The 17,459-nt window shown below is 28.7% G+C and overlaps 9 protein-coding genes across 9 annotated transcripts; 5 read left to right on the top strand and 4 right to left on the bottom strand. All coding sequences in view use genetic code 12, as the record gives it.

Moving 5' to 3' along the window:
- Positions 1-64: 64 nt before the first annotated feature.
- On the top strand, positions 65-1,228 carry KGF55_002052 (iron-sulfur cluster assembly protein; the record flags this gene model as incomplete). Its single annotated transcript, XM_051756693.1, has 1 exon — positions 65-1,228. The coding sequence occupies one exon, from the start codon at positions 65-67 to the stop codon at positions 1,226-1,228; it is 1,164 nt and encodes a 387-aa protein (XP_051615040.1).
- Positions 1,229-1,253: 25 nt separating this feature from the next.
- On the bottom strand, positions 1,254-2,099 carry PEP12 (SNAP receptor; the record flags this gene model as incomplete). Its single annotated transcript, XM_051756692.1, has 1 exon — positions 1,254-2,099. One exon carries the CDS (start codon positions 2,097-2,099, stop codon positions 1,254-1,256), a length of 846 nt encoding a protein of 281 aa, XP_051615039.1.
- Positions 2,100-2,459: 360 nt separating this feature from the next.
- KGF55_002050 (uncharacterized protein) lies at positions 2,460-3,950 on the top strand (the record flags this gene model as incomplete). The annotated part of the gene is made up of 1 exon (XM_051756691.1): positions 2,460-3,950. The coding sequence occupies one exon, from the start codon at positions 2,460-2,462 to the stop codon at positions 3,948-3,950; it is 1,491 nt and encodes a 496-aa protein (XP_051615038.1).
- Positions 3,951-4,205: 255 nt separating this feature from the next.
- Positions 4,206-5,168, bottom strand: TRR1 (thioredoxin-disulfide reductase; the record flags this gene model as incomplete). Its single annotated transcript, XM_051756690.1, has 1 exon — positions 4,206-5,168. The coding sequence occupies one exon, from the start codon at positions 5,166-5,168 to the stop codon at positions 4,206-4,208; it is 963 nt and encodes a 320-aa protein (XP_051615037.1).
- A 778-nt stretch (positions 5,169-5,946) lies between these two features.
- On the bottom strand, positions 5,947-6,549 carry KGF55_002048 (uncharacterized protein; the record flags this gene model as incomplete). The annotated part of the gene is made up of 1 exon (XM_051756689.1): positions 5,947-6,549. The coding sequence occupies one exon, from the start codon at positions 6,547-6,549 to the stop codon at positions 5,947-5,949; it is 603 nt and encodes a 200-aa protein (XP_051615036.1).
- A 259-nt stretch (positions 6,550-6,808) lies between these two features.
- Positions 6,809-7,363, top strand: KGF55_002047 (uncharacterized protein; the record flags this gene model as incomplete). Its single annotated transcript, XM_051756688.1, has 1 exon — positions 6,809-7,363. One exon carries the CDS (start codon positions 6,809-6,811, stop codon positions 7,361-7,363), a length of 555 nt encoding a protein of 184 aa, XP_051615035.1.
- Positions 7,364-7,423: 60 nt separating this feature from the next.
- On the bottom strand, positions 7,424-10,675 carry KGF55_002046 (uncharacterized protein; the record flags this gene model as incomplete). Its single annotated transcript, XM_051756686.1, has 1 exon — positions 7,424-10,675. The coding sequence occupies one exon, from the start codon at positions 10,673-10,675 to the stop codon at positions 7,424-7,426; it is 3,252 nt and encodes a 1,083-aa protein (XP_051615034.1).
- A 227-nt stretch (positions 10,676-10,902) lies between these two features.
- KGF55_002045 (U4/U6-U5 snRNP complex subunit) lies at positions 10,903-12,765 on the top strand (the record flags this gene model as incomplete). Its single annotated transcript, XM_051756685.1, has 1 exon — positions 10,903-12,765. One exon carries the CDS (start codon positions 10,903-10,905, stop codon positions 12,763-12,765), a length of 1,863 nt encoding a protein of 620 aa, XP_051615033.1.
- Positions 12,766-13,573: 808 nt separating this feature from the next.
- On the top strand, positions 13,574-17,029 carry CCC2 (Cu(2+)-transporting P-type ATPase; the record flags this gene model as incomplete). Its single annotated transcript, XM_051756684.1, has 1 exon — positions 13,574-17,029. The coding sequence occupies one exon, from the start codon at positions 13,574-13,576 to the stop codon at positions 17,027-17,029; it is 3,456 nt and encodes a 1,151-aa protein (XP_051615032.1).
- Positions 17,030-17,459: the final 430 nt, after the last annotated feature.

The following is a 17,459-nucleotide window of genomic DNA, read 5'->3' as shown; positions in this document are numbered from 1 at the left end:
AATTACCAGATTAAGTTGCAAAGGTTTCAGATTTTTAGGTTAGATTTAACATCATATACAACCAATGGTAAAACTTCTACATTCAATAAAAGCTCACAATGACAAAGTATGGAGTGTATCCTCGTATCCTACTTTGCCACTACTAGCTACAGCATCAACAGATAAATCGACAAAAATATATAGATTATCCACGAAATCAAAATTTTCACAAATAGCAGATCTTGAGGATACACACAAACGATCTATACGATCAGTTTCATTCAAACCTCCAATTGGTGGTGTAGATTACAAAAGCAATATATTGGACTTACCTGCATTGGCAAGTGGATCTTTTGATTCAACAATTTCAATCTGGGGTATAGATGAACCTGATGAAAATTATGATATAGAAGAAGTTGTGCAAAATCAAAAAGATGCACTTGCTAATCCTTCCAATGAATGGAATTTAATGGCAATAATCGAGGGACATGAAAACGAAATAAAAGCTGTTGATTGGAATTTCAGTGGGAGATATTTAGCTAGTTGTTCAAGAGATAAAACGGTATGGATCTGGGAAACTGATCCTGAGACCTTGGAAGAATTTGAATGTGTTTCTGTTTTGAATGATCATTCACAGGATGTGAAAAATGTAACTTGGCATCCAACTACTAATTTATTAGCAAGTTCTTCATATGACGACACAATAAGAATATATAAACAAGAATTTGATGACGATGATTGGTCTTGTATTGGAATATTAGATGCTCATGAAGGAACGATATGGTGTTCCAAATTTGAATATCCGAAAAGTCCAAATGCAATAAAAGGTAAAACAAGATTGGTTTCAGTTAGTGATGATTTAACAGCTAGAATATGGTTCTCCAAAGATGAAATGGAAAATAACAAAGATTCAACAGAACTGAATTTACCAAGTTCGATACGATATACGTCAGAAGTAGTATGGGAACAAGAATGTATATTGCCGAAAGCTCACGAATTACCTATATATTCTGTTGCTTGGTCCTCAATAACCGGTAAGATCGTAACTGCTGGATCGGATGGTAAAATTGTTGTATATAATGAAGAGAGCGAAGGAAAATGGATAATAGAGAGTGTAACGGAACTAGCTCATGGAGTTCATGAAATTAATTGTGTCATATGGTCAATACTAGATGACGGTAAAGAAGTGATAATATCGGGAGGTGATGATGGGTGTGTCAACGTATGGGATCCAGAACAATTAAAGTAAACCTCATATTTGTGAAATCTAAAAATCAAAATATTAATTGTATTAGTATAATAAAAGCCAGAACTCCAATTAGTATCATTAAACAACAAAATAATCTACCATTAGATCTTTTTTGATATCGTTGAGCTCTGTTCAATTCATTTGAGGCTTGTCTTACATTCGAATCATATGAAAAAATGTTATTTTCAATATTATCAACCTTAAATTGTTGTTCATTAATAATTGATGATAAATTCGAAAAAATATTATTGATTTCTTGAGTATCTTGTTGTATCTGATGTATTTCTCTTTCTCTTTCTTGTATTAGTAATGTTTGTTGTTCTAATTCTTCTGCATTTATTGGTTCGTATTCTATTTGAATCTGTTGTTGATGTTGTTGACTTTGACTTTGATCTTGATCTGTATTGATTGCCTCCCCTTCAGCAGATGATAACGGGGGTAACTGACTTGCTTGTTTTGACTCAAATCTTCTTTGATAATTTTTAAAATTCGCCAAACTATCTTTTATCAACTTGATTTGTATATTTTCTTTTTGTTTGAGATAATTAATAATTTCAACATCTTCATGATCATTTTCAACTGCTTTGATACTTGAATTTAATTGCTTGACAAATTCATTCAATTTTTTATATGACTCAGTGATATTTTGAAAGAGTTGACTCAAATTTTCAGACCCCTTTTGATTAATGGGATCATTTTCAAAGTCGGATAATAGTCTTTTGATCTCTCCTAATTGTTTTGAATTGATATGATGTAATTGATTCTCAATGCTAGTTGAAAGTGTCTCAAACTCAGGATAATCCTTATACTTATGTGAATGATTTGTTGCTACTCTTTCTAGATCGTCGTCAAATGGATTATTGAATGACATGTTATGAGTTATATATATTGTATCGCTGAAGCTGGTTGTGTTTATATTAAGGATAGTAATTATTTGTATGCAAGAGATCTACCACTTTCAAATATTTTGATTCATCTTACACTTAATTTTAAATGCCTATTTTCTTTTAACAGCCAAATGTGTCAGAGTCACTAAAAATTATCATTCATCACTGCATAACTTCACTTCCTAGATACAATAGGCATCAACGTTAATGAGTTTCAGATTTTTTTTGAGATTTCAATCACTAACAACTGAAGTTTAAAAATTAATACACAAAGAAACTTAATATTTTTACAACCATAATTTTTGCAACACAATTAATTCTTCGTTTACACCAACATTTAATTCATGGTGAGAGGTATATTAAATCATAGAAAAAAGAAATTACCACAGGTGCAAGATAAAACGGTTCTGTGGGTTGAAGATGAAGAATTTACTGGGTCAAATAAGATAAAAATTCTGACACATGAAGCATTTTTGTTGTTCCACTCTTCTTTAGCTATTTCAAATCAACTACAACCACAATTTGCAACCGATGTGGAAAATTTGCATGAGGTCCACCATGGTTTTCTTAAGTCTTTAAGAACAGTAAATGTAATAGCTAAAAGAATTAGGGATGATCTAGATAATTTAAGAGGTAATGATTATGACTTGGATTTAAATATTAAAATTGATTATGAATTTACTGCAGTCCCCAAATCGAATAAGGGCAATGTTTATAATGACGGTCATGGTAATACAAATAGCAATTTGAATGCATTGACTCAGCAAAGTACAAATAGTCTGGATTCAGACTTTGATTACAACCAATCTGTTGTTACACAACAACTACAACCCAAAACTGTTAAACAGAAATCAAATCATGTTAATTTTGATGGGAGCCAAATAGAACAGAACAAACAAAAGGAAAAGGAAAAACCTACTAATAAAAATAAGAGGTCATTAAAGAATATTTTCAAGAAGGAAAAAGTCGAAATTTTAAAGGAAGATACTACTACCAATGAACAACAAGATCAAAGAAAACCATTCGAATATTTCAATCCTCAACCAAATATTTTACAAGGTTATTTAAAATATTATCAATTAGATAAAGATGATTATGAATGCTTTTCAAATTCAATTCCACTCGATTTTCTTAATGATTATCCTGTTGAAACTGATACTTCAAAGACCACGAATACTGAATCAGAAGATACTGCTTTTATTTTTGGTGATCCCACCGCTAATGTTTCAACCTCCTATAAAATCAATTATCGAGATCAATTTTCTGATTCACATACAACATCAAATTCAACTTCAATAAACGAAGTTGAATTGGAAGGTGAAACTCAAGAAAGTGAAAATTTGACTTTTAATCCAAAATATTCATCAACTCCTACACAATTTAATCAAAAAAGATTTGATAAAACAAAAATAATGGAAGATGGTAGAAAAGAAAAACAGCATCAATCTCAAAAATACAACCAAAAAACATCAATAAAACCAAATTCAGATAAATCAGGTAGATCTAATCAAAAAATAAATAAAAATCAACGGGAACAAATTCCACCAAAAGCATCAACTTTGAAACCTTTTAATCATAATATTTTGAATCAACCACAACAAACACCCTTTAACAAAAAATTAACCAATATCCTAGGTCCAAATCCTCAACTAACCAAGGTACTTGAAACATCTCCATTTTATGAAAATATGGAAAGCGATAATGAAAGTTTTGAAAACGAACCAATCCAAACAAAAAATAAAGAAAATCGTCCTTTAATCGGTCATTCAAAGAAAAATAAGCAAAATTCAAAAAGTTATAATCCGTATGATGTTAGGTTTGCTGGAAGATTTTGAATCATAGCATCAAATTTATAAAGTGTTGTTTTGGTTGCAAAATTTTGGTAGCGAGCTGAAACTTCCTTACAAAACTTAAATTTTTACAGAGATTAAGCAGTAGGAATCAGAAATAATCTCATTTGGGCTTAATCCAAAATGAGAAAGCTAAAAATTAATCAATAAATGATTATAATTGTATTATTCTATTATTATCTGTATAACTATATATATTTGCCATAATGTTGCATATCTTTACAAAAACACATATTATATTTAATCTTCTTGTTCAACAATAAATTTTTCACACTCTAAAGCTGCCATACAACCAGTACCAGCAGAAGTTATAGCTTGTCTATAAATTTTATCTTGAACATCACCAGCAGCAAAAACACCTTCTATTGAAGTAGAAGCAGTACCAGGTTTATTTATAATATAACCAGTATCATCCATTTTTAATTGACCTTCAAATATTTTAGTAGCTGGAATATGCCCAATAGCATAAAATAAACCATTTACTTTTAAATCTGAAGTTTCTTTTGTTTTATTATTATATATTTCTAATGATTGTAATAATTTACCATCCCCCTTTGCAGCTTTTGCTTCAGTATTCCATAAAATTTCTAATTTTTCATTATTTTTAGCTCTTTTTTGCATAATTGATGAAGCTCTTAATTGATCTCTTCTAACTAAAAGATAAACTTTTGAAGCATATTTTGTTAAAAATAAAGCTTCTTCACATGCAGAATCTCCACCACCAACAACAGCTAATGGATTATTTCTAAAAATTGGTACTGCACCATCACATACAGCACAAGCTGATATACCTTGTTGCCAATAATCTTCTTCACCTGGTAAATGCATTCTTTTGGCTGAAGCACCAGTAGCAATAATGACAGCATCACTAGTAATTGGAGCTTCATCTTCATTAAATTCAGTCCATAATTTGAAAGGTCTACTTGTTAAATCACACTTAGAAATAGTTTCAGTAATAATTTCAGTACCAAATCTTTCACTTTGTTGTTTCATTAAATCCATTAATTTAGTACCATTTATACCTTCTGGAAATCCAGGAAAATTTTCAATATCAGTAGTCGTGGTTAATTGACCACCAGCTGCAACACCATTAGCCAACATACCTTCGTACATTGTTGGTTTGATTTCGGCTCTTGCTAAATATATAGCAGCTGTATGAGCTGCTGGACCAGATCCAATAATTGTAACTTTGTGATGAACCATTTCTGATATATGTTTAATTTAAAATGATATATAAAACTTGTTAATGTAATTGATAAAAAAATTAGATATTAATTGAATTGTCTATTAATCTATAAGTTTATATTTGATAAAGTAGATTGGATTGACTTGTATTTATATAGAGTAGGTATAATATATTTTCTTGATTATTTGATTATAAATACTTCAATGGTAAAATAGAATCATTTTATTTCAAATGGAAAAATAAAAAAAACGTCCATAATAAAAAGAAGCGAAAAAAAAAAAGAAATGCGAATTATGGAGAATTAACTATTGTATTACGTAATACTAAAGTAGGTTAGTTACGTAATGTTCTTATAAATCAATAATAATAGTCTAGATCACCTTTTGATAAGACTAATATTTTACAACGATCTGGATCTGAATACTTTGAATTTAGAAAAACAGTTCAGTTAGTAGATTATTCGATAAAAAATAGTCATAGTCAATACTAATCCAACAATTGATGACTGAATTATCATGAAGTTGGATTCAATCCACTCCAAATGTTTCGATTCAAGGGTTTTTAAGATGAAAAATTTTTGAAACTAACTTAAGGTATCTTGAAGTGCCGGCTCAAGCCACTTGATATCCATTAAAACAGAATTTTCAAAGTCAAATAATCTGCTCAATAAAGTATAACAAAGGCGATGAAGGACATTTGGAGAATGCAGATGCTATCAACTAAATAGAAGCTTAGACGAGGATGCAACGTCTTTTCCGATGAACGAAAGAACAATCATGTAAATGTAATCTTGTATTATTTATCTAGTACAAATTTTTTCACAATTGGATCATTTTGTAATATAGGATCCAATAATACACTACTTAAGAACCATTGTAAACCTTTTCTTCTTTCTTCTAACCAATTTTTACTCACTATAAATCTATCAAAACTTAATGAATCCTTTGGTGGTAAATTGGGAATTATTATATTAAGATTATTATTATTTATATCTATAATATCATCAATATCATTTTCTAAATCATTTATTATTCGATTATTATTTTGAGGTCGATTATTATATTTTTGTTTCAATTCATTATAAAAATTTAATAAATCATTGTACCTCTTATATAGTATAATAGATGAAAAATCTAAATCATTTATAGTAATTTTAATTTGCCATACGATATACAGTAGACCATAATCCCCTTTTATTTGATGATAATCTCCAATTCTGACATCTGTTATATGAGCTTTGTGATTTGCTTTATGGTTTTCGAGTGACTCTCCATTATTCAATTCTATTGGTGCTGGTAGGATGTTATTTAGTTTTGTCAATGTATTTGACCTTTGTTTTCTAGAACTATTGTTATTTTGATGATGATTGTTGCCTTGACGATCGTTATTTTTACTCATACTTTGGACATGATTTTAGTGAAATTTCATCTATTGTGTGAGGAACTCTTTATAAGGTTCTTGATACCTGATGGATCTCAATTGCTAAGTGATTCTCGATTCTTTAATCTTTCTGAATGATATGTCTAAACGGACTTAAACATTTACGAAAGAATCATCATCACTCAAAATCCAAAATGAAACACAAAACGATAATCTTTAAATCTACTTACAGCATCAAAGTTTGCAATCATCATTACAACCACAAACAACCTCAAACATGGAAATAATAAAACAAAAACATTCTCCATTAAAAAGACTTCTACATAAATGGCAATCTAAAAGAAACATACCATTCAGAAGGAAATTTTTTGTTGGTTATGATTTACATGGAAATACTTATTGGGAATTTACAATTGATGGAAATTTAAGCAGATTACGTAGGAAATTAGAACCTTATGCTCCTCAAGTTTTTAAAGTTGATTATTTTAAAACAATTCCACCTCAATGGTTACAATGGTTAAGAAGAACTAGAAATGAACCTCCTAGTTTAAATGAATTAGTTGGTGATCAAATACGACAAAGAAATTTGAAAATTTTAGGGAAACGAGCTGATGAGAAATGGAAGAATGAAAAATTAAGATTGGAGCAGGAAGAACAATTACAAGATGATTTGAAGAGAATTGAGTTAGGGAAAAGTTCACAAAGAGAGCCATTGCAGAAGGAAGATGATGATATTCCTAAAACAGTGGAGGAAGAAAATCCTTGGAAACAAGCTGATGAAACTAGAGATTCAAATCCTATACAAGCAGCTACAATCAAACCTAGGAATTAAAGTCAATATTACTATAGTCATATTTAATTAGACTCAACACTCAGCATATACTTAATCACATCAATTATTGCATTTAATTTCATCAATATTAGTATTAATCTCTTTCAATTCATCTTCAGCATTTGAAGCTATAATCATAGATATTTCATCATGGATAGTTCCGTTTACATGATGCCCGTTCGTATAATTAGATGTAGCAATTGATTCTCTACGACTTTGACTTTGACATTGATCTACTAATGTGGTAGGACTATTAGTTGATTTATTTAGATTTAATTTCTGTTCAACTAATTCAACTAATTTATTTGAATAATCTTCTAAAATGCTATTTTGATAAGGAATACCATTAAGTTTTGATTTAAGTTCTTCTATCTTGTTTAATAAGTTACGTTTTTCATTATTTTCAAAATTTGATGAATTTTCAATTAAATTATTCATGAATTTCATTGCTGATTCATAAGTAACTTGTGAATTATTTGATTTGGTAGGATTGAGGTCATGTCTAAATATTGATTTTGTTGGAGTGGTGTTTAATTGAACATGTGGTATTATTCTTCCTAAATCTATTGAAGATCTTGGTGATGTAGTAGTACGTTTCGCCGGTGGAGGTGACGAAAGTGGTTGATTTAATTTTGATAATCCATTTATTGAGTTTTGGGATTTGTTTAAATTAAAAGCAGGTCTAGTGGGAGAACGATTAGTATTTGTTGTAGGTAGTGATGATGATGATATTTTTTGTGATTGAGATGGTCTTGTTGGTGATACTGATCTGGATCTAGTGGGAGATGTTTTTGTTTGTGAGTTTTTAGCTTCCATTCGTTTCAAAGTTGCTGATGATAGTTTAGAATTTGGCGTATTTGGTGAGATCAAGGATGTTTTTGATAACTTTTCACAAGAAGTATTGGTTAAGTCGTTTACTTCCTTTTTATCATTTAATGATTCTTCAGTGGAGGTTGATTTAATTGGAACAGATGGTAAAATCTTTCTTGCAACTTTTGCATACAAAGGTTGATAATATTCTTCCATTGAATTTTTTTCAATTGATTGAGGTCTAACAGAATCTAATCCAATTATTAGCCATGAAAATAAACAACCATCGTTACCAATTGATATAAAAGTCTTCTGCTCGTTGACGAATAATCCTAATAGAGACTCCAGGTGACCCCAAGTTACACCTACTGGTTTCCCAGTAGCATAATCAAATGCCCTTAAAGACTTATCTGCACAAGAAACAATTATTAGATTTTGATATCTAACCATCAACTCAACTAACAAGCTTTCATTCAATTGTTCATTATTCAATTTCATAGATCGTTTAACTTCATAATTAAGATCATAAATTATTAATTGTTTGTCAATTGTAGACACAATTAATTCATTTTCAGATATGATCATTGCAACTGGTGTAGTTTTCAAAGTGATAATTTTTGAAGTCGATAGTGATAGTTCAGGCTCAGTTGTGATATTATGGATTGATATAGTTCTATCACTTGAGCATGCAATTAATTGATTTTCATGAATTAGAATTTCAAAAACGTTCCCATTGTGAACAGGAATAGTTTGTAATAAATCCCAACCAATAGGTTTATTTGTAAAAATTTGTATGGTCCGATCTCTTGATACGGTACATATCAACTCATTATCATGATATTTAAAATATGTGATTCTATTGATAGTGGAGGTATGAGCTTTAATTTGAAATATCACATTTGTATCGGTTTTTTCTTCAGCTTTTGTTGGTTTTTCAATTATATATAAGGTCCCATATTTGTCTCCCAATACGAAAAAATTATCAAAGTGTTCGATTGCAGTTAGAGTATTGGTAATAACCTCATTACCGGGTATAACAAATTCTAATAATGACTCTAGTTCACAAGAGTCGTTCAATTTTTTGATTAATCCATCCTTTGAAAAAATGAGATAAAAACCATTATAACATTTTTTTATGCCACCGATATTATTGATAATTGAATTTGTCAATATATTGTCCATTTTCAACTCATTCTTGTCAAAGAACCTTATTTCTTCGTTTTCGTTGAGTAGAATTAAATGGTTTTTATCAAAGTCAAACATTTGTAAAATCAGATTTTTCGAGGCATCAACATCATGACAAGAAGTTTCAAATGATCCATTCAATTTTTGATGTAACTTTGAAGGTGATGAATTGAGTGGTGGAAAACTAGTAGAATTTAAATCTATAGGTGTCAAATCTTTAATTTGTGAACTTACAACTTTATCATATATTCCTCCAAGCCATATTAACTCGTTCAAATAATCAACACATATTGAGCAAAATTCCTTTGTTGGGTTCTTCAAACCTATTAATTTAGGTGAATCAAAATTTAATTTCAAAAGAAGTAATTGATTAGAACTTGTAACTATTAAAATTTCATCATCATTTAAAACACTCATATCAATAAAATTTGAATTCATTAAAATTCCCAAATGAGCATTTCTACCTTTTAAAACAATTGGTTTCGTACTATTATTAGTTTCATAATTCCAAATTTTAATAAATCTTAAACCTATTGTGATTATTAAATTTTCATGCCAAATAATTTTATTAATGATATTTGAACATCTGTTACTTGCTTGTAAAATGATGTTATTTAGGTTTAATTTCCATATGTTGATACAGCCATCGTTGATGACACCTAAGGAACATAAATGTTTAGCATCTGGTGAAAATACCACTTTATCTACCCCAAAAGAATGTTCATAAATATCCATGATAGGACTATCCTGAGAATCTGGTGCTAATGAAAAAATCAAAACTCTTGGTTGATAACCTATTTCTCCAACTGCTAATAATTTTTTATTTGGTGATATTGCAATACAATTTATTGATCTTACTTTATCTTTCAATTTAGACGGAGATGAGGCATTATTAGGAGAATTATCTTGTACATCATTTGATGAAAATGAATTTCCATAAATTACCAATGGTTCATTAGTTATAGCATATCCAAATAAATCTCGTTTTGGTTCATCAATTGAACTTGTTGTAGTTCCCTTAATCATTTCTAAATACGCGTTTGCTGAAGATACTCCATCAAAATCATTCTTATTCGATATATTATTATTAGCACAAAAAAATCGTTGACTTATAACTTCATTATTTTGTTTATTAATTTTATTAACAACTACTCCTCCACTTGCTGTATATGCTATTAAATCATCTTGAATTGAAATTTGTTGTTTACTTTTTGCAGAAGTTCCAATAATTTGTTTGATTTGAAATTTGAAATTATCACGAGTGATTATTGATGGTGATTTTAAATTAACAGGAGACGTTATTTCAAATCCACTCATTTGAAAATCATTGGATGACCTAACTTTACTTGATTGGTAATGTTTTGTAATTCTGTTGATTCTCAAAGGTAAACAAATGAATTTTTTATTATGTAGAAACTCGTATTATGTAATATCTTATGGAGAAAATTTGCCGCACATATTTCCTATTTTATTCAATAAATATAAGATAACTTTCTTTTTGTAGGAGTTCAAACAATCAAATCATTTCAGACGAATAAACCACAATGTCTCAAGAAATATCATTATCCCTTGAGGAAACCAATAAACTACGACTTGAATTAGGATTGAAACCCATACCGAATAATCTGGAAGAAAACTTAAGACGAGAACAACCTGCTTCATCATCTGAGAATGTAATTGAATTATCAATAGAAGAAACTAACAGACTTCGTGAGTCCATAGGTCTAAAACCAATACCTATTCAAAATCACAGATCTGTGACTCCGCTGGATAGATTAAAGTCTGCAAGTCATAATGAAGAAGAAATTTCAAAAAGAATTTCGAAAGCTAAAGTGACATTAAATAAAAGAAAATTAATGGAAATACAAAGTGATGAGGAAGAATTGAATACTGATGATTGGTTGAATAGTTTGGGTGAGGAACAATCATCTAAAAAGCAAAAAATAGAAACCATAGCAAAGAAGCACAATGATACTAATCAAGTAAATGCTGCTATCAAATATAACTTGAAGGAATTGAAAACGTTGAAAGATAATGATATTTTAACTTTGAAAGACTCAAGTATATTTGAAGACGAAGATGATGATGATATTTTGAGTAATGATAAATTAGATCAGGCTTCTAAAGTTAAAAAGAGATTGAAGGAGAAGAAAGCAGCTGACATGTTAAAATTCAATGGAAGGAGATATATTTCAGATGAAGAAGAGGAGGAGAATAAGTTGGAACCCATTACAAGTATAACGAATTCTAAAATAAACATTAGAGATAATGACAATGGCAATGATGATAAAGCATCAAAGCCGAATAATGTCGCCGTATTTACTGACTTGTTCGAAGACCAAAAGCAAAATAAATTAAGTTCGAGCACTTCACAATCAGAACCTATAAAATTTAAGAAGTTCAAGAAGAAAAAACCACTAGATCACAACAAATCCAGATCCAGGATAAGAACCGATGAGTTAAATCAATTGGAAGAAATAGATTTGAATTTCGAAGATTTAGAAAATGAATTACATCAATCATTAACTGTAAATAGAGCGACAAAACAGCGAAAGCAACCTAAAAAGAAAGAAAATACTAGCAGTTTAAATAATGATCATGGTAAGCTAAACGAAGAACTGAACTTAAATGGGAGTGACACCAAACGACACTATTATACTGATGATATTTACGACGACACAATTGGATTTTTAAATAATTTAGATACAACTGTGTTAGATAATCAAATTGGAGAAGAAGTAAAGGACATACTACATAATAACGATGACAAAATCAACGAAAAGAATGAGCCTTCCGAAATACCGAAAAACCAAGATAATAATCACAAGGAGATACCTAAAAGTCAAGATGATACTCATACAACTAATGTTTCTGCAATATCAACTACTACATATTTTGCTCCTACAAATGATGAAGAACAAAATGAACCTAATTTTGGTGGAAGTTTAGCAGATACTTTGAAATTTTTAAAATCACAATCTGATCCTAATGTAAATGATAGTGCACTGAATAATTCAAAAACAATGGAAAAATTAAGTCAAAAATCCGAATTAACGAAATTGAAAATTGATATAGAAGGAAGGATACTAAAAGAAGAATTATTAAAAGATAAAAACTATAAAAATTTATCAAAGGTTGATAAAGATAAATATTATGAAAATAAACTTGATGAGAGATTGAAAAATAAAGGATTAACAATGGATGAAGAAGAAGAAAGGTCATTAAGAAATGGTAGGTTCAAAAAATCAAAGAAATTTAATCAAAATAATAAATCAATTAATGAATTTGATTCATATAATCCTAAAGTTGAATTAAAATATAAAGATGATGAAGGTAAAGATTTAAATACTAAACAAGCTTATAAACATTTATCTCATAAATATCATGGAAACAAGCATAAAAATTGAGGCAGATTTTTCATGAGAACTGAAAGATTGTATAGAGTAGTTGTAAGTACGAATTTTTCTGTGTAAATTTTTTTTTTTTTGATAAAGAATGCATCTATTTCGGTATATGTTACGAAATTAAAATTTGATTCGAAACACATGTATAATTCTGTCAATAAAATTCAAACCTTGACTATCACTAAAATCAAATTATCACAGGTTAGAAATTATCGATCAATCAGTCTGCTATAAAATTTTTGAAGTTAGTAGGATATCATTTAAATCAATCAACTTTTACTAATTATAACTTATCCGATGTTATAAATTAAATAAATTAAAATAAACCAATCATAATTCAAATACTCCTGCAACTTTAATTAAAATTTATTATTAGATCAAATAGATAAAAATTGCATCTACTACATAGTAAATACTGTATATAAGACACTGGTAATATATTTGACATAATAAATATAAATTTTATTCACCCATCATTATCAGTATCAGATGAGACTATGTTGAGTGCTAGTCTCATGATAATTAAAGTCTCAGTGCTCTATGTCAGCTCAAACGTGTAGATACCCCTAATGAATAACTTATCAGCCCAATTTTATAGTTAGGTTTTATCATCTGATATCATCAACCACATATTTGATTCTTATTACACAAAATGTTAATTTTTATAATTCTATTTTTTTATTCTTCTTTTTTTTTTTTTTATAACCGAAGAATATTTCATTTATATAATAATTCAATTTTATTTTAATTTCAATTACTTCAATATCATCTTTTCAATTAAGAAAACCGAATTATCTTATAATAATACCATATGTCAATACAAGATGATATCATATATAATATACCAAATCGATCTCAAACTAATGTAACAAAAATTAAAGATCTAATATCCGGAAAATATAAAGACTTAGTAACTTTTTCAATTAATAATCAAAATTTGATAATAAATTCAAATCAACACAACAATCTTAATGAATTACAACTACTAGATGATCTTAAACAAATTGGGATTTCAAATGTTAAAATGATATCTTCCTCAATACCAACAATCCAAACATCTGTATCTATTCAAGGAATGACTTGTGGAGCATGTTCTGCAAGTATTACTGAATCTTTAGAATCACAACCGGGTATTGAAAACGCATCTATTTCCTTAGTAACTGAAAACGGATTAATAACACATTCAATAAATTATCCAACTAATCAAATCATTTCAAGTATTGAAGATTGTGGTTTTGATGCACAAATTAATAAATTACCTCATTCTATTTTAAAATCTACTACAAATAAATTACTACAGACAAGTATCGGAATATCAGGGATGACTTGCGGAGCTTGTTCTAGTTCAATAACGGATTCTATACAACAATTAGAAGGAGTAGATTATGTTTCCGTATCACTAATTACAGAGGAAGCACTTATTAAACATAACCCATCAATAACTTCGGAAAAATTAAAAGAAGTAATAGAAGATTGTGGATTTGATGTAACAAGAGTAAATAGTATAAATCTGGATGAAAGCATTAATAAGAATGAGCAAACAGTTGACTACGAAGAAGTTAATTTAAAAATAATTGGAATTGATTCAGATCTAGATCTACAAGATTTGAGATACAACATAGAAGCTTTTATAAAAAGTTTTCCAGGAATTAAAGATTATGATATAAAACTTTTGAATACTTTTGCGACAGATCCCTCACAAGATTCAATAGTAGAAGATGAAAATGACATAAAGGATTTACAAAGCGAAATGAGGTTCACATATGATGTCAATCAAGTAGGAATACGGGATGTTGTTGATGGTCTTAATAATATAAATGAAAATATTGAATTTTTAGTATTTAATTCATTAGATCAATCTTCAGCATCTCAATTAAAATTACTTTCAAAAATCAAGGATATACAGTATTGGAAGAATATTTTCTTACAAAGTTTGTTACTTGGTATACCTGTTATAATTTTAGTTCATTCAGAAAAAACAGAATTTTTTAAGAAATTAATGATTTTTAAAGGATTATATTTAGTTACAGTGATTGAATTAACTATTTCAACTTATATCCAATTCCATTTAGGTCATAATTTTATTAAAAAATTTGCATCATTTATAAGAACAAATTTTAAAGGTGCATCAATGGATGTTTTAGTTTGTATTTCAACAATGGTAACTTATATTTTTTCTTTAACTTCAATTATTATAAGTGTTTGGAATGGAAGAACTGAAAATCCACCAAAAGTATTATTTGATACTTTGGTTATGTTGATTACTTTTGTATCATTTGGAAAATTATTAGAAAATAAAGCAAAAGGTGCTACATCCACTGCATTATCCAGTTTGTTATCATTAACTCCTTCAATATGTACAATCATTGATGAATCAAATATTTATGGTTCTGACAAACATGTTGAAACTTCTGATAAGATCACTCAAGATTTCAAAACAAGAAATATCTCAATTGATTTGGTTCAACCAAATGATATTGCTATTGTATTACCAGGTGGTAAAGTACCAGCTGATGGAGTAATAGTATTTGGAGAATCCGAAATTGATGAAAGTTTAATCACAGGTGAACCATTACCGGTATATAAAACAAAGGGAGATTCAGTTATTGGAGGATCTATAAACGGACCTCATTTAATACATATGAAAGTTACAACAACAGGTAAAAAATCTCAATTACATCAAATTATAAATTTAGTTAAAGATTCACAAGTTAATAAAGCTCCTGTTCAAAGATTTTCAGATTATATTGCTGCTAGATTTGTACCAGCTGTAATGTTATTATCAATTATAACATTCATTATTTGGTCACTTATTTGTTATAATATACATCCTGATGGATTACCAATGATATTTAGAAAAAGTGAAAATGGAAAATTATTTGTTTGTTTACAAATTGCAATATCAGTTATAGTTGTTGCATGTCCTTGTGCATTAGGTTTAGCTGCTCCAACTGCTGTAATGGTTGGAACAGGTGTTGGTGCATTAAATGGAGTTTTAATTAAGGGTGCTGATATTTTGGAAAAAACCACCTCAATTAATATTTTGTTATTTGATAAAACTGGTACATTAACTACGGGTGAAATGTCATTAGTCAAATATGTTCCAATATTGAATGAAGAACAAAAATTGAATGAATTAATTTGGTGGAAATTGATTGGATCTGTGGAATGTAATTCAGAACATCCTATTGGAAAAGCTTTAACAAAAGTTGCAAAAAATAAATTAGGTTTAACTTTTGAAGAAGATACTTTTGATACAATAATAGAATCATTGAATGTTTTTATTGGATGTGGTATTGATGCTACAGTTACTATTGATTCAAGTCGTTATAACATCAGTATTGGAAATATAAAAATGATTAATGAAAAATTTGAAAATATTTTACCAGAAATTAATTCAAACAATTCAAACAATACTGTTGTTTATGTTATTATCGACGAAAAGTATTCAGGTTATATTGAATTGTCTGACTCTTTAAAAGAAGGTTCATATGAAGTTATTGATTACTTAAAAAATGTTGAAGGTTATATTGTTGGAATGGTTACTGGTGATAACAAAAATTCTGCTTTAAAAATTGGTAAAGAAGTAGGAATAAGTGAAAATAATATATTTTATGAAGTATCACCAATACATAAAGATGAAGTAATTAATCAATTAAAAGAAAAATATGGTTCAAATGCAGATGTTGCGTTTATTGGAGATGGTATAAATGATGCACCAGCATTAGCTAAAGCAGATATTGGAATGGCTATAAGTTCAGGTACAGATATTGCAATTGAAAGTGCAGATATTGTATTAATTGGTAATAAAAAACATAATCAAACAGATTTACATGGAGTTATAAATGCTTTAAAAATTTCAAATAAAACATTTGCTAGAATTAAATTAAATTTCATATGGGCTGTTATTTATAATTTATTTATGTTACCTTTTGCAATGGGTTGTTTTTTACCTTTTAATTTAATGTTACCACCTGTTGCTGCTAGTATAGCAATGATGATAAGTTCAATAAGTGTTGTTTTAAGTTCATTACAATTAAAATGGTGGAAACCACCAAAAATGGAGAAATTAAGTACTTTTGATGATTTGGAAATTGGTAATACTACTAATAAAATTGAATTTGATTTAAAAAATGGAAATTTGAAAGAATTTAATGCATTAAGAAGAAAAACCAAGAATTGGAATTTCAGCTCAGTATTTAAAAATAGAGGAAGAACAAGACTTAGAAATATTAATCAAGACTATGAATTGATTTCTGGAAGTTAGTAAAAGACTTGTTGCTTCTTTTTAATAAAGTCACTACGCACGTTGCTTAATCATTTTACTAAACGATGTTTTAATACTTTTGTCTAATAGTCACTAATGTAATATTAACTTAATTTCAAGTTTTTCACTCTCTTAAACTACTTTATAAATTTCCTCAAACCCAAAGTCCAGTGACACAAAAATGAAATATTTACGAGCTCCAACATTGGGGTTTGAGATTTATACTCTTTTAACTTCCCATCCATAAAACAAAGAAAGTTGAAGATGAAAATTATGGTAACTTTCCAACATGAAATACTTGAAAACTGTCAAATTTCTTGCACTTGATTAGTACTCATTGATTAAGGAAGTTCGATGATGATAAGTGGGGTTGGATCAACCAAATATATAAAGATGAAACTATCCCAATTCTTTTCATGTAATGGTTAAT

The sequence above is a fragment of the Candida pseudojiufengensis genome (assembly GCF_024610245.1).
Source record: "Candida pseudojiufengensis strain CBS 10847 chromosome Unknown scaffold7, whole genome shotgun sequence".
Lineage (NCBI taxonomy): Eukaryota > Fungi > Ascomycota > Pichiomycetes > Serinales > Debaryomycetaceae > Lodderomyces > Lodderomyces pseudojiufengensis.
Note: the sequence above shows the minus strand (reverse complement) of the source record. Positions and strands in the feature narration are given on the sequence as shown.